Genomic DNA, 14,543 nt, shown 5'->3' with positions numbered 1-14,543 from the left:
CAACTAGTGAGATCCAAGCAAACTCCCAATCCTCTCTAAAACCCAGGTGGCAAAATATGACATCAATCATGATTGTCATGCCTTGTCATCTCCTACCTGTGAGCCTCAATCTAAGTCAAACAAGGACTTTAGGAGCTTTGACATATCTGTCACTTGTTTTGATAGAGGAGGTAGCTCATTTTAGAGCAGCCATTTCATTGCCTTTCAATGCATTTTCTTCTCTAGTCACAAGATTTTGTGTGCGTTTCTCGAGAAATTTCTACATTTACCAATCTGTCTTCACCTGTCAAACATTGTCCACATTTGTTGGGATTTTTCCATGCACATATGACATTTCTCCAACATTAAATGCTGGTTGGACCTGGTCAACCCATTTTTAGGGCCTAAATTGCAAGTTGGCCAGATTTGGGGATATTTGGCTACTTATACCCACCCCCACTCACTTGGCAGAACATCTTCTTTCTTCCTTGGTAGGTACATACTCCAACTCCGTCATCTTCCTCCTTCTCTGGTGCTATCTCATCATCAGCCTAATCTAATGCCCTCACAGACGTCGTGGGCTGCGTGCAAACAAGGACTGATCAGTCCTTTTGTATGCAGCATTTGTTCCTTGTTCAGTGCAGATTTCTTTCTTCTTTTCTTGCAATCTCTCTCTATTTCTTTGTCTCAATGTTCGTGTTTCCTTTTCACACTACACTCACATGGTATCATCACCTAAGAGAGAGACAGAGTAGACTACCACAGAGGAGATCATCCTAGACTACCAGGCAACCTTGCCACATCAACGTTTTGCTCAAAACATAGCTTTCTACTTGGAGACATTAGCTTCTCTTGTGCCAAGTACCCATTTTGCTACCAACTCTCTCCTGTCGGAGACAATAAGCTTCCTCAATTATGCAATAGTCCTTTGTAGCAAATGTCACAGAGACGTGAAATTTTGAGATGCTTTAATCTTGTTGATAACATTTGATTAAATTACTCAACAAATATGCAAGGTTGTTTAGCACATGTGATGTACATGGTAGTTATTTCATGCTGTCTCGAGGACGTGAAATTTTGAGATGCTTTAATCTTGTTGATAACATTTGATTAAGTTATTAATCAAATGTGCAAGTTTGTTTAAGCACATATGATGCACATGGCAATTATTTCATGGTAGCAGGCCAAGGATCCTAACAAGGATACAGTGGGTATCGAAGGCAAAACTTGTGATAAGTTGTGCCAGCTAGGCTTTGGTGGTCAATTCATATCAGATGTGACCCCAAGACATTAGTTTGGCCAATAAGTGTTGATGGCAATACTAAGGACTAGCATTAATTAATTAATTAATGTTGGTCTAAGGATCAATAGAGGTTGAGGACCACTCCAAGTTACAAATGGTCTAGCCATTTTAATTATGAATGGACACATTTAATTTTGAGCAGGGTCAAAAGGGCTAAAATTAATTTTCAGAATTAAATGAGAACATGTATTTTTGAAACCTCACTTAACATGTGGATTAATTTTTAATCACATGGTTAAGTAAATGTTACACATGTGAGGTATAACTAGGGCTAGAGTAAATTTACAAGCTTAGGACTTGAGGAAATCACAGGATGTCAAAGGCAAAAGTTGCTATAAGTTATGCCACACAAGTACTTGGTGATATCTAGTACCATTCCTTATCAACAGGATCAGATGGGTCAACAACAGCTAATTCATATAAAGGTAGGAGCCCCAATTTTTAAGATAAATAAAGTAAATTATCTAAAGCTAAAACGACTCTTGCATTTCTGTCTGCCAACGTTTCCAAGATACCTCTTTCTCACAAACTTATTCTTAATCTTCGAGTTGGACATGAAGGTTCCCTTTCATCCGGCTTCTTGTAATGCTTTGTAAAGCATCTCCTATAGATTTCTGCATTCTTCTATCTCTTTTCTCTCTCCCTTTCTCTTGTGTTCATTTTCTTTCAATCTTGTCCATACGCTCCTGCATTCGCTACACTCTGACACCATCATATTCGTGGCATTACACATGGCAATCTCCAAGGCAATCTTCCTCGCTTACTTAGCTTGCCTAGCTTGCTTACAACCCTTCTTTTTGGAAACCTCACTTAACATGTGGATTAATTTTTGAAACCATCGCCTCACTTAACTTCCTCCCTTAGTAAGATAACCATCGCCTCTATACTCTTGGTAGGTCACTAGCTAGCCAACGTGTACCCTTTGCCTAATGCCCTGACTACTTTGGGGTGGGACCTTGGGGAAAAGACAATAAAAAGGGCTTGTGCTTGTTTGAAGTCCCTTTCTGGGCCTAAGAGGGGGTATTGAGCTAAACTATCTTTAGCTTTCATTAAACAGTCCCAAAACTCAATTTAATTAATGAATTTTAAACATTTCTTTTAAACTAATGTAATTTGAGGGAGTTTCAGTGTTCCACATGTAAACCCTAATTTGGGAGGCCCCAAACTTTCTATATATAGATAGTCTACCCTCCCACTCAGTCCAATCTCATTTTTGCAGATTTCAAGTGCTAGAGCTTCACTATCTACACCCCGTTCGTAGAAGACATCTCAGTCAAACCTACCCCACACTATCTACACCCTTCTAGCATCTATTTGCAACCTTCACCTTGCTGCCCACACATTCCATTGCTACTGCCAGCTATCACCTACCTCCATAAGGCTGCATTTACAGCCTGGCAGCCTGTTCTCGACTATGTTTGCTGCATTTGTTGCATCATCTATAGCTCTGGCAACCATCTTGTGGGGCTGCGTTTGAATCTGATGTTGCTGTTCAGATTGCCTGTCATGAAGGAAAAATACAACATTAATATTTGCACCTTGGATTAATTCCAGCCTTTGTAAATTTAGCTTTAGCCTATATGTACATGTGTGAACAGCCCTTAAGTTTGGAAGAGGGTTAGAATAAAAGGGACTAGAGGCCAAAGGCAAGACATCTTTTGATCATTCAATAATCTTGGCTTTACCATTTTCTTGGAGTTAGCTTCTTCCTAGCCTATGAAGCACTCAGCCATGGCCGTCATGTATTCTTGAATCTCCAACCATTAATACATGATGAGGATGTCTTGGTGCAATAGATTTGTTAATTCTTTGTTGTAGCTTAGTTAATTTTCAATTTCAGTTAGATTTCATTCCATGGTTGATTGCTTTCATTACATTGGTATCAGAGCCATAGCTTAGATCCTTGCAGAAGTCATTTTCAAGTACTAGATTCAGTTTCCTAGGCTAGTGAGAGCAAACCATAGTTAAAAATTTGAGTGACAGGACTTGACAGGACATGGAGGATTCAAACCGGAGTTACATGTGAAAGTCTGCTACAAACAGAGATGAAGATGGTGATTCTTGGCATTAATAATGGAAGAAATGGAGGGCTCCAGCCAAAATAGCAGGACGTGATCAAGATTTGAGCCAAAAATTGGGGTAAGTGTACAAACTAATGGTTACAGGACACTTTAACTGTGGTTACTTTTGAGAAGGAAGGGTTTCTTCTTCCCTTTCCTCATTCCTTCAAGCTGCCATACAAACTGCCATGGACATTTCTTCTCAGATCTTCTTCCCATGACCTCTAATCCTCAAATGGCTTATGCAAGAGTGTAGTATGGGTCTTAAGCTACCTATGGATTACCTACATGCCTCATCTCTACCACGTTTTCATCACGTGATGCAAGAGTATGTCCAGCAACAGTTTGCGCTGTTTTTACAGCCCCCTCCCCTTCGTGATCAGCAAACGTGAACTAATCTGAGCTTGTACTCTTCATGAGAGGATCAAATGGAGTGCAACTAAGAGTCTACATCATCTTCTACTTGATCTTTCACTCCTTTTGGAAGATGGGAGCTTTCTCAAACCCTGGATATGGAGTTTTATGACAGTTTTGGACAGCACTCAAATTTCTCAGATTTCTTCATCAAGATCAAAGGGTTTTTGTTCTATCTTACTCTCTGAAGCTTCTACATACATCCTAGTACCAACATTGATTGATCTTGAAGCTTGAAGCTTTGTTGGAGCTTGGATATGGAGATTGCAAACTCTATGTATAACAGTTTGGGACAGCATTAAAGATTCCTGAAATTTTTTAAGCAATTCATGGGGCTTTTGTGGGCAAAGCATCTCTGAAGCTTCCTCAATCATTTCCCCTCAAGAATCCATCAACATTGGACCGACATTGAAGAGATTGAAGCCAATGGAGGTCTAGGTGTTCAATGGACAGCATGAAGCTTTTATGCCATTAAATTTTGGCATTCCCTCTCAAATTTCGGGATCTCTTGGACACATTGAAGCCCTCTCTATTACCTATTGCAACCTACTTCAAGTAGAGAAGGTAATTGGTCTTCATCAACCCTCATTTGGATCATTCATGGAGTCATGGAGCTTTCATGGGATCAATGGAGCTGAAGCTTATCAAGGAAGGGATTATCCTTGAATATTGAAGATCTCTTGGACTGATTTTAGTTGGATTATCAAGCTCAGCCCACCTATGTCAAGCATTATGGATTGAAGGTCATTCCATCAACAATGCTCTTCTCCAATCAATCAAATGAGGTACTCTAATCACTCTTAATTTCTCTTTACATCCAATTGTTGCTGATCTCATTTCCAATTGCTGAAGAGAAATAAGAGGATTAAATGAAGCTTTCATTCATAGCCCAATGCATTACATGAAGCCTATAGGTTATCTCAGTCATTGTCTTTACTAAACCTCTTCAATTTTACTGAAATGGCCATCTCTAAATGTCTCAAACTCTTCCATAATGAATGAGCATTACCCATCTATTTCCATTCACTGAAATCAGTAATTTCTTGAGCTTCATTACTCAATCTTTCATTGCCTAACCCTGACATGAAATTGATTGCCTATTTTGCCTCTTGATCATAAGAAAATCATTACCCAATTGGTAAGTGAGAAAAACTTTGTAAGCAGTGAGTCACTGCTGAGGTAAATACCTCTCCACTTCTCATTTACATTTCAGCCTTTTCAATTTCAATCTTGCATATCATGAAAAAGGGCAAATGAAAGGCAATTGTATTTCCTTCCTATTCCATGCATATCATACTGATTTTTAGAGCTAGAATTCACTTGCCATGTACTTGCCCACGAGGAAAAAGTGGATGCCGGGCGAGTCGGTAGGACAATAGTGAGGTGACCCTCCCCTACCGACGAGGACCCTGAAGGGGAGCGCAACCCGGCCCGAGAGGGAACTTTGCAAACCCCTCGGGTCTCGGATCCCACGTATTTTCAAGTTTAGGTGCAGGTACAAATCTCAAAGGCATTTGAAATCAGCCTACAGCATGAGAATGGACAGTGGTTCTTATGATATTGGCAAATGTATGGTATGGCAAATGTATGAAGACATATGGCTACAGTAAAATGTATACATCCTATGGTAAAGACACTATGGTTCAGTTTGAAAGATTGGAACAGAGTATGTATACATACCCTCATTAAAGATTGCAGTTTACTTTGAGTCAGACAGCCATTTTACTGGTTACTGAGGTCATTTTCAGTATGGGCAGACGTATGAGACTCTCCAACAAGGTTATGAAGATTGGTACATGCTGGGTATTGATGGTACAAGCCATTAATTGACTAGAACAGGGTATTCACTGCCTGCAGGAATTTTCAGACAGCAACAGAAAATCCCTTACAGAAATTTCTGTACTCATCCATTTTCTGCATTTGATAGATCATTGGATAGAGGGCTCTTCAAGCTTTGAACAGAGCCAGAGACCTCGTAATTTGGAGCTCTAGAAGTAGAGTTAATCAAGCTTTTCTACTACAGAAATTCAGGACAGAAATCAACCCATGGCTAGAAATAAGAAGAGAGACCCTGTTTTGGATACTATCAATGAAGAATTGAGGGAATATCAGCAGGATAGGGATGAACATCAACAGGAAAGGGGTGAACATCATGACACTTCTCAAGATGCCATTTATCGAATGCATTATGAGAACGATGAGGTCGATGCAAGCTCCACTCACTCCCCTACCAATCAACCCTTAGAGACGTCTCATATCTCAATGAATTCAAACAGTTTTCAGCAATTGTCAAATGACATAAAGGATATGAAATCAGGTTTTGAGGGTATGAGGTTGGGTATTGACAAGCTTGTAGCACTTCTTGGTGAGAAAATGTTGCCTACAGCTGGTCTTAATATCCCACACCCGCATAGGGCTGAAGAACCACCTAAACCACTTAATCCTAAGGTGGTAGGTCAATTTGAAGTTGGAGAATCATCTAAAGCTAAGGATTTTGTTCATCCCACTTCACTTCAGCCACAATTCCATCAACAAAAGGGTCACTTTCAGCCACATGGGCAGGATTTTCAAGAAAGAGTGCAAACAAATTCAAAGCATGATGAAGACATCCATGGATGCAACTCTTTCTACAAGCAATTTTACCCTCAAGCAAATGTTGGTGGTTATGAGCAAGTCCATATTAATTCAACCCCAAACTCTTATGGGCAGCCACATGGACATGTGAATTCAGCCCCAAATGCTTTTGGACAGCCACAACAAAATTTCTCTCCTCAAGTGCAGGCCAATAGGCCAAGTCCCATGTCAAATCATGGTTGGAATCAGCAAAATAATGGGCAGCAACCACCTTTCAATTCACCAATGCATGGACAACCCCCCAATGTGAGCAATACATACTTTCATCCTCAAGGACATGGTTTCCAGCCACAAAGTCATGGTATGCATTATGGACAGCAAACTCCTTATGCACAAGGGCATGGAAATAATGAATATCCTAGGCAAGGACCTTTTGGCAATTCTTTTGGGCCACAAAACCATAGTGGGCAGCAGCACCCTAATGGACAACCTCCTCAATACGAGAGAGAGTACAAGGAGAAAATAATTATCTCAAACTTCAAGGGAGAGAATCCTTCACCCACGGAGTTGGAGGAGTGGTTTGACAAGTTAGAGATGTATTTTTCTCTTTACCCAAGGCCCGAGAATGCCAAAGTAAAATTCGCAGCCCTTCATCTAGAAGGCTATGCTCACACTTGGTGGAGATATATGGCGAGGATGGGACATGACTTCTTGTCTTGGGATGCATTGAAAAATGCTATGATTGAAGTCTTTGTTTCCCCTATTGAAAAAGAGAGGTTAGAGAAAAAGTGGTATGCTCTTGAGCAACGTGGTCTCTCGGTTAGAGAGTACTCAAATCAGTTTTTGAACCTCTCGATGTATGTTCATGGGGTCTCCGATAGTGCCAAGTTGAATAAATACATATTTGGTTTGGAACCTATTCTTTCTTCTGAAGTTGGAGCCATGAATCCTACATCCCTACAAGCTGCCATTCAATTGGCTGAACGTTATGGGCAGAAATACAAGGGTTTTCAGCCAAAAACAGGGCATTCTTTTCAGCCTACGCAGTTCTCAAGGACATCAGGCCATTATGGGCATGCTAAAACTGATTTTCAGCATATTGGGAAGCCATCAAATACTTACAGCAATACCTACAGCAAGATACCCACTTTTCCTACTGTGTTTGGGTCAAAACAAAGCAGTAATTTCAGACCTAATGCTGAAAATAGATTTGATGGAAAGAGGACTGATATAAATGCCAAAACTTCAGTCCCTACTCAAGGCAAACATGTATCGAATGATAAGCTCAAAGATATGTATGCTAAAGGTCTATGCTACAAATGTGGAGAGAAATGGTCACCCGATCATAAGTCCAAATGCAAGGCCAAAAATATGAAGATTAGCATGATCATCGAGGATGATTCCGATGGTGAATCTATTGAAGGAAGCTTGGCTCAGCTTGATGTCACAACAACTCAAGAAGAGGCGCATGGAAATGAAGAGAATGTCCATGAAGAGTTCTATGATCCGATGGATGGGTTTCCTTTCGACCCGGGTGGTCATTATTTGGATGATTCATGGACTGATTTACATCCATCGCTATGTGCCATATCAAGTGATGCATGGAGTGGTTCAAGAGGGGATAATACCCTACGCCTTAAAGGTCAAATCAAGGGAAGGACCGCTCATATACTCATAGATACGGGAAGTACACATAGCTTCATTAATGCTAAGTCACTCAATGGGCTGAAATTGAATACGCATGAAATGCCTACATCACTCAAAATCCAAGTGGCAAATGGAAATTTTGAGATGAGCAATCAATGCTGTCCAAATGTACCTATCACCTTTTCTCCATTGTGCACTACATCAGTGAGTCTAATTGCATTAGAAATGGGTCCCATTGATATAATACTTGGCTGCAACTGGCTGAAATCTTTGGGCAGATTTACCATGGATCTCAACAACATGGAAATGGAGTTTAAATGGTGTGGACAACAAGTAACACTACATGGAGCTGAAAAGAAAAGAATGGAGATGATCAGTCCCAAGAAGGTTAAGAAAGAGATAAATGCAAAGGCATGTATGTTCACCGTTCTTCTTTCCAAGATTGAAGAGGATCAGCCCTCTTCTCCTACCAACAATATGGACCCATGTCTTTGTAATTTGCTGAAAGAATATGATGATATTTTCCAGCCACCTATCTCTCTTCCTCCCAAAAGAGAAGTGGATCATCCCATTGACTTGCTGCCCAATACAAAGCCCATCAACAAACCACCATATCGCCTCTCCAAAGTGGAAAGAGAAGAGGTAGAACGCCAAGTCAAAGAGCTTTTGGAAATGGGTCTCATTAAGGCAAGCCAATCACCTTTTGCTTCTCCAGTCCTTCTTGTGAAGAAGAAAGATGGCTCCTTTCGAATGTGCATTGATTACCGCGATCTCAACAAGGTCACTATCAAGAATAGGTATCCCATACCTAGAATAGATGATCTCTTAGATGAATTGAAGGATGCCAAGGTGTTTTCAAAAATTGACTTGAGATCGGGATATCATCAAATACGCATGAAGGAAGGGGATGAATTCAAAACAGCCTTCAGGACGGAGAGGGGTCTTTATCAGTTTATGGTTATGCCTTTTGGGTTGTCAAATGCTCCAGCCACATTCCAGTCTCTCATGAATAAGATACTTCAGCCATTGCTCTTTAAAACAGTTTTGGTATTCTTTGATGACATTTTGATCTATAGCAAGAATAAAGAAGACCATTTGCAGCATGTAAAAGAGGTCTTTGACATATTGAGGATACACAAACTGTTTGCCAAGGCCACTAAATGCTCTTTTATGACAAAGGAAGTGGAGTACTTGGGTCATATAGTGGGAGAAGATGGAATCAAAGTGGATCCTAAGAAGGTTCAGTGCGTCAAAGAATGGCCTACACCAACCAATGCCACTTCATTAAGAGGGTTCCTTGGTTTGTCATCCTTTTACCGACGGTTTATGAAAAACTATGCTCATATTGCAGCTCCTCTTACCGATCGGCTGAAAAAGGAGGCCTTCTTTTGGGATGAGATCGCGGACAAGAGCTTTAATGAGCTGAAAGAATTGCTTGTTTCAGCACCCATACTAGTTTGCCCTGATTTCTCCAAGACTTTTACCATTTATGCAGATGCCAGTGGTAGAGGTTTGGGAGCAGTTTTGGTACAGGAGCATGGTGTCATTGCATTTGAGAGCAGAAAATTTGATGACAAAGAGAGAGAGATGCATGTTTATGAGCAGGAGATGCTTGCTATTTTACATGCAATCAAGAAATGGCACCACTACCTCTATGGGACACACTTCAAAGTCAAAAGCGATCATAGGGTCTTGAGATATTTTCTCTCGCAGCCCAATCTTTCTCCCAAGCAAAAGAGATGGTTGGCTACTTTGCAATCATATGATTTTGAAATATCATACATGGCTGGCAAGGATAATGTGGTGGCTGATGCGTTATCAAGAATGTGGGCATGCAGTCTATCTACTGTGTCTACCATCTATAAGGAGTGGATTGAAGACATTCAAGAGGAATATGTGCTTGATGAGCATGCTGCCCATATTTTACAGAAATTACAGCAAGGGTGTGATGCTGAATTTCCAAATTTTAAAGTGCATAATGGCCTCTTATGGTTTAAAGGTAAAGTGTACTTGATTCCCAGCAGTAAATTCAAGTTGAAGGTGCTTCAAGAGATGCATTCATCGCCAATGGCTGGTCACTTGGGCCTTTTCAAGACGTTTGATAGAGTTCATCAAAGTTTTTATTGGAAAGGTTTATGGAAAGATGTTAAAGAGTATGTATCTCAATGCTTGGAGTGTCAGCAAAATAAGGATTCCACTCTATTACCAGCTGGCTTACTTCAGCCTTTACCTATACCTACGGGCAAATGGACAGATATTTCCATGGACTTCATAACGGGATTGCCTACTACCAGTCATGGATGGAATAGTATCTATGTGGTAGTTGATAGATTGACCAAATCAGCCCACTTTATTCCAACTAAAGTCCAATATTCAGCAAGACAAGTCGCCGAGCAATTTATGGAAGGTGTGTTCAAACTACATGGTATGCCTATGAGAATAGTATCAGACCGTGATTCGAAGTTTATGGGCAACTTTTGGAAAAGTCTATTCTCTTCTATGGGTACTTTCCTCACTCCTAGCACGGCCTATCACCCTCAGACTGATGGGCAAACGGAGAGAGTCAATCATTGGGTGGAAGTGTACCTTAGGCATTATTGTCATGACACACAAGCTTCATGGGATCGTTGGATCCACCTTGCTGAATTTTGCTATAATAACACGCATCACATGAGCATTGGGATGTCTCCGTTTGAAGCTCTTTATGGGTATAAAGTTCAACTTCCATCAGTTTTATTTCATGAAGACATCAACCCACAAGCAAAGGAAGAGTTGGAAAGAATGGAGTTGCTCATGAGGCAATGCAAGGACAGCATAAGGAAAGCACAAGACGTAATGAAGGTCTATGCTGATGAGAAAAGAAGACATTTAGACTTCAAGGTTGGAGATTGGGTATTTCTCAAAGTGCCCAAGACGCATTATGCTTCACTAAAGGGTGGGAATAACAAGCTTGCTCATAGGTTTTATGGACCATATTTGATTCTAGACAAAATTGGAGAGCTTGCTTATAAACTTCAGCTACCATCCTCCACTAGAATACATGATGTATTCCATATTTCACAGCTGAAGAAGTATGTTGGGCCCGATGTACAAGTATTGGAAGAGTTACCACCATTGGATGAGGCAGGACTGATCATATATGAACCTGAAAGCATTATTGGAAAGAGAGAGAAAGTTCTCAGAAATCGTACTCTCATTGAGTATCTTATTAAGTGGAAGAATTTGCCCATTGAAGAGTCTTCTTGGCAACCATCCACTTATGTCAGTAACTTTCCTTGGCTATTACAGGATGATATATGATGCAGTATGCAGTGACTGTGCAGAGACAGCTTGCTGTATGAAATTTCTGCAGACAATAAAGCTGTCCTGACTTCATCAAAATTTGATTCTGATGTTATGGGGTGATACTTGGGAGTGTATACTTCGTTTCCACACCTCGTACGCCATATTTGGACCAATATATCAAAAGTTATGGCAGTTTTAGTGAATCAGCCCTGTTTGGACAGCAGCCAGTTTTCTCACAGTTTGGTATGCAAAAGGTCTTCTTTTCATGGACAGTGCTTTCTTATCATTTGGAAGATGAATGGGCATGATTACTATTATTCTTGACTTGGATATAGGCCCTTACTTCTTGGTTTTGAGGACAAAACCATCTTCAGGAAGGGATGGTTTGTCATGAAGGAAAAATACAACATTAATATTTGCACCTTGGATTAATTCCAGCCTTTGTAAATTTAGCTTTAGCCTATATGTACATGTGTGAACAGCCCTTAAGTTTGGAAGAGGGTTAGAATAAAAGGGACTAGAGGCCAAAGGCAAGACATCTTTTGATCATTCAATAATCTTGGCTTTACCATTTTCTTGGAGTTAGCTTCTTCCTAGCCTATGAAGCACTCAGCCATGGCCGTCATGTATTCTTGAATCTCCAACCATTAATACATGATGAGGATGTCTTGGTGCAATAGATTTGTTAATTCTTTGTTGTAGCTTAGTTAATTTTCAATTTCAGTTAGATTTCATTCCATGGTTGATTGCTTTCATTACATTGCCACATCATCATATTTATGTTTTTGCTGCCATCAGCCCACCATGTCATCACCAGCCTGCTGCATTGCAGATTTTCTCTCTCCTCTACTTGTCTAACATAGATGTAACCTCTAGACTACTGCATGTGCTATTGCCAAACACCTTTGGAGGCTGCATTGCTGAGTTTCATGATCCATCAGAGTACGACACACTCTCCACCTCATTATCTCTACCTCGATCCTCAAGACACAAGTGTTCAAGGTTCAGTATTCATTCACTAAGTATGTTGCTGCATGAGCATTGTATTACTCAAATTCATTCTTTCCAAATTATTCACTATGTTCACTGTCTCTAAGTTACCCGAACCCTGACTGTGTTTTGTTATTAGTTTGTGCTTTGTCATACGATTGTAGTTGCATTTTTGGCATTAGGGCATTTCTTCACAGCTTGTTCAATCAGCACATCATCTCATCTCTGAGCATACATTTGTTGGTCGTTTTGCCTCATGGACCTACATAGACTATAGACAAATCTTCATTTTGGTGCATGTAGGCTAGGCTAGATATCACGTTGGGCTACCAAGCAGTTTAATCAATCCATTATTCACCTTGGAGTCTCTGTACAAACAAATATTACAATCTAATCTGAGTCATTTAAAAGCTATTTAAAAACATCCTTAGGATGAAATTCAAGGGAAAAGTATAGTGTCATACAACCTACAAAAGTTGGATAAGTGATCTATAAAATAGACAACCCCTTGTCTAGCTGGATACAAATTGATCATGTGATTCTGATAGGTCGAGTGAATTGTGTGACTGCCTGTTACATGTATACCATCCAAGTTCTTGATTGCTGTTTATGGTGGCATCCAGATCATGCCTAAACTGCTGAACTTTTACCAGCCATCACCTCACACTTGTTTTGCTGATCAGTCCCTAGCAGTAGCTATCAGCAAAAACACTGCTACTGCTGTGTTTTTGGCATAAGATTGGAGTTCCAGTTCTGCCCTGCATAAGCTCTGTGCTGCCAGTTCAGCCTGCATCCTAATGTGTTTTTGCATCAGATCAACTCACTTGCTGCCTTTGGTGAGAGCTCAGCATAGGTGTTGAAATTGTTCAACCTCATTTCATAAAAACACCTGCATTCAACACAGAGCTTTGTATGGCCCGACCACTTTGTGTCTGGTGGCATCCCACTTTTGTCTCATACATATGCCACTCCATTGTATATGACACATCAAAATCATTAAATAATTACACAAAGGTCCATCATTCTCCACTCTCCATTGTCCTCAAGCAGTTTGAGGCAACTGATCAGTCACCTGTATGAGGAAGTTACACAATTCGACAAGGGCATGATGCAGAATTACCTATGAACAAATTGTCTACACCACAGCCAGATCTTTCTGCAGAAAGATGGTAAAGCCAGCTTGTAGTTGCATCACACATTCAAGACAATGCCAAAGCCAGCTTGTAATCGCATCAGAACTTCACAGCTAAGTATTTCTGGTGTCCAAAATGGAAGGCATCACCATCAGTCTCCAGCAATGAATATATACCCTGCAGGCCTTTATACATTTACTCAGTACGCCTAAGTCATCCAGACATAAAATAGAATTGCATCTAGAAAACAAATAGCCTGTAGTGTTTCAAAAAAAGAGTAAAAAGAAGAAAGATTGACTCGGGCTAGTATCTAAGACAACGGAATTGTGCGGCAAGAGGCCTTTCCGATCAAAGTCGGGGAATATAGACGAATAGAGCATCCCTAAGTCATACTAAGGAGAAGTATAAATGTAAGCATGATAAGCCACAAAACAGTCTTGGACGTATACATAAGTGACAGTGAAGTAATGTTGCAGGATGCTCCTGAAAACGCTAACAAAAGTGATACGTGCAGACCATTGCATAAACATAGATACGTTAAGACATCGTTAACTATTCTCCCGTTTGAAATTATTTCCCAGGCAGGGAAGAAAAAGAAGACGATGATGACGATGATTCAAGCCTGGAAATGAAGCAGCAAATGAGAGAGAGTGTGCCTGTCATCGTCAGAGGAAGAGGTCTCTGAATCTTCTTCGACTTCGAGCTGCTCCATGTCTAGCTCGCGGATGCGTTGGAGGTGGAGGCGCTCGCTGTCAGGCATAGCATCGTCCTCCATCGAGATCCTCCTGTCTATCTGTCTCGTTCTACGGAGGTGATCGCAATGCTCCTCTCCTGCTGTTACGGGACGAAATGAGTCTCTCGTTCAGATGAATGCATGCTTTAACAAGTTCATCACGGATGAAGTTGGGCTTTCCATGATTTTTGAATTATTGTAAATATAAATATATGAATATTCCACACAATTTCTGAAAGGAATAATGATTTTCAGAGGCGTTTCACATGCTGCGTAATTTGAGTTAGCTACGAACCTTGTAGTTGGCACTAATGCCCAAACAAGCACCAAGCCTACATGGCAATTGTAGGATGATTTCCAAACCTCAATTTTTTCCCTATATTTTACAATTTGCTTTATAAAACGTGCTTCTGGTACATTTATGT

General features: G+C 40.5%; 1 protein-coding gene across 3 annotated transcripts in view; it reads right to left on the bottom strand.

Annotated features, from left to right (window-relative positions):
• LOC148020152 (ATP-dependent protease La (LON) domain protein) overlaps nt 1–14,266 on the bottom strand; it is a 53,928-nt gene extending 39,662 nt beyond the window's left edge. For 2 of the 3 annotated variants that reach the window (XM_087700438.1, XM_087700439.1), the window contains exon 1: nt 14,042–14,266. In XM_087700438.1, coding sequence (XP_087556564.1) covers nt 14,042–14,160 — 119 coding nt within the window. In that variant the 5' untranslated portion in view covers nt 14,161–14,266. Of the gene's footprint in view, nt 1–13,372; nt 13,563–14,041 lie in introns of all 3 variants that reach the window. The other variant, XM_087700440.1, reaches the window with a different exon arrangement.
• Between the last annotated feature and the right edge of the window lie 277 nt (nt 14,267–14,543).

The sequence above is a fragment of the Lygodium microphyllum genome, chromosome 19 (genome assembly GCF_053477565.2).
Source record: "Lygodium microphyllum isolate KBCC chromosome 19, Lygodium_microphyllum_v1.1.10, whole genome shotgun sequence".
Lineage (NCBI taxonomy): Eukaryota > Viridiplantae > Streptophyta > Polypodiopsida > Schizaeales > Lygodiaceae > Lygodium > Lygodium microphyllum.
This window is presented reverse-complemented; position numbering and strand designations above follow the sequence as displayed.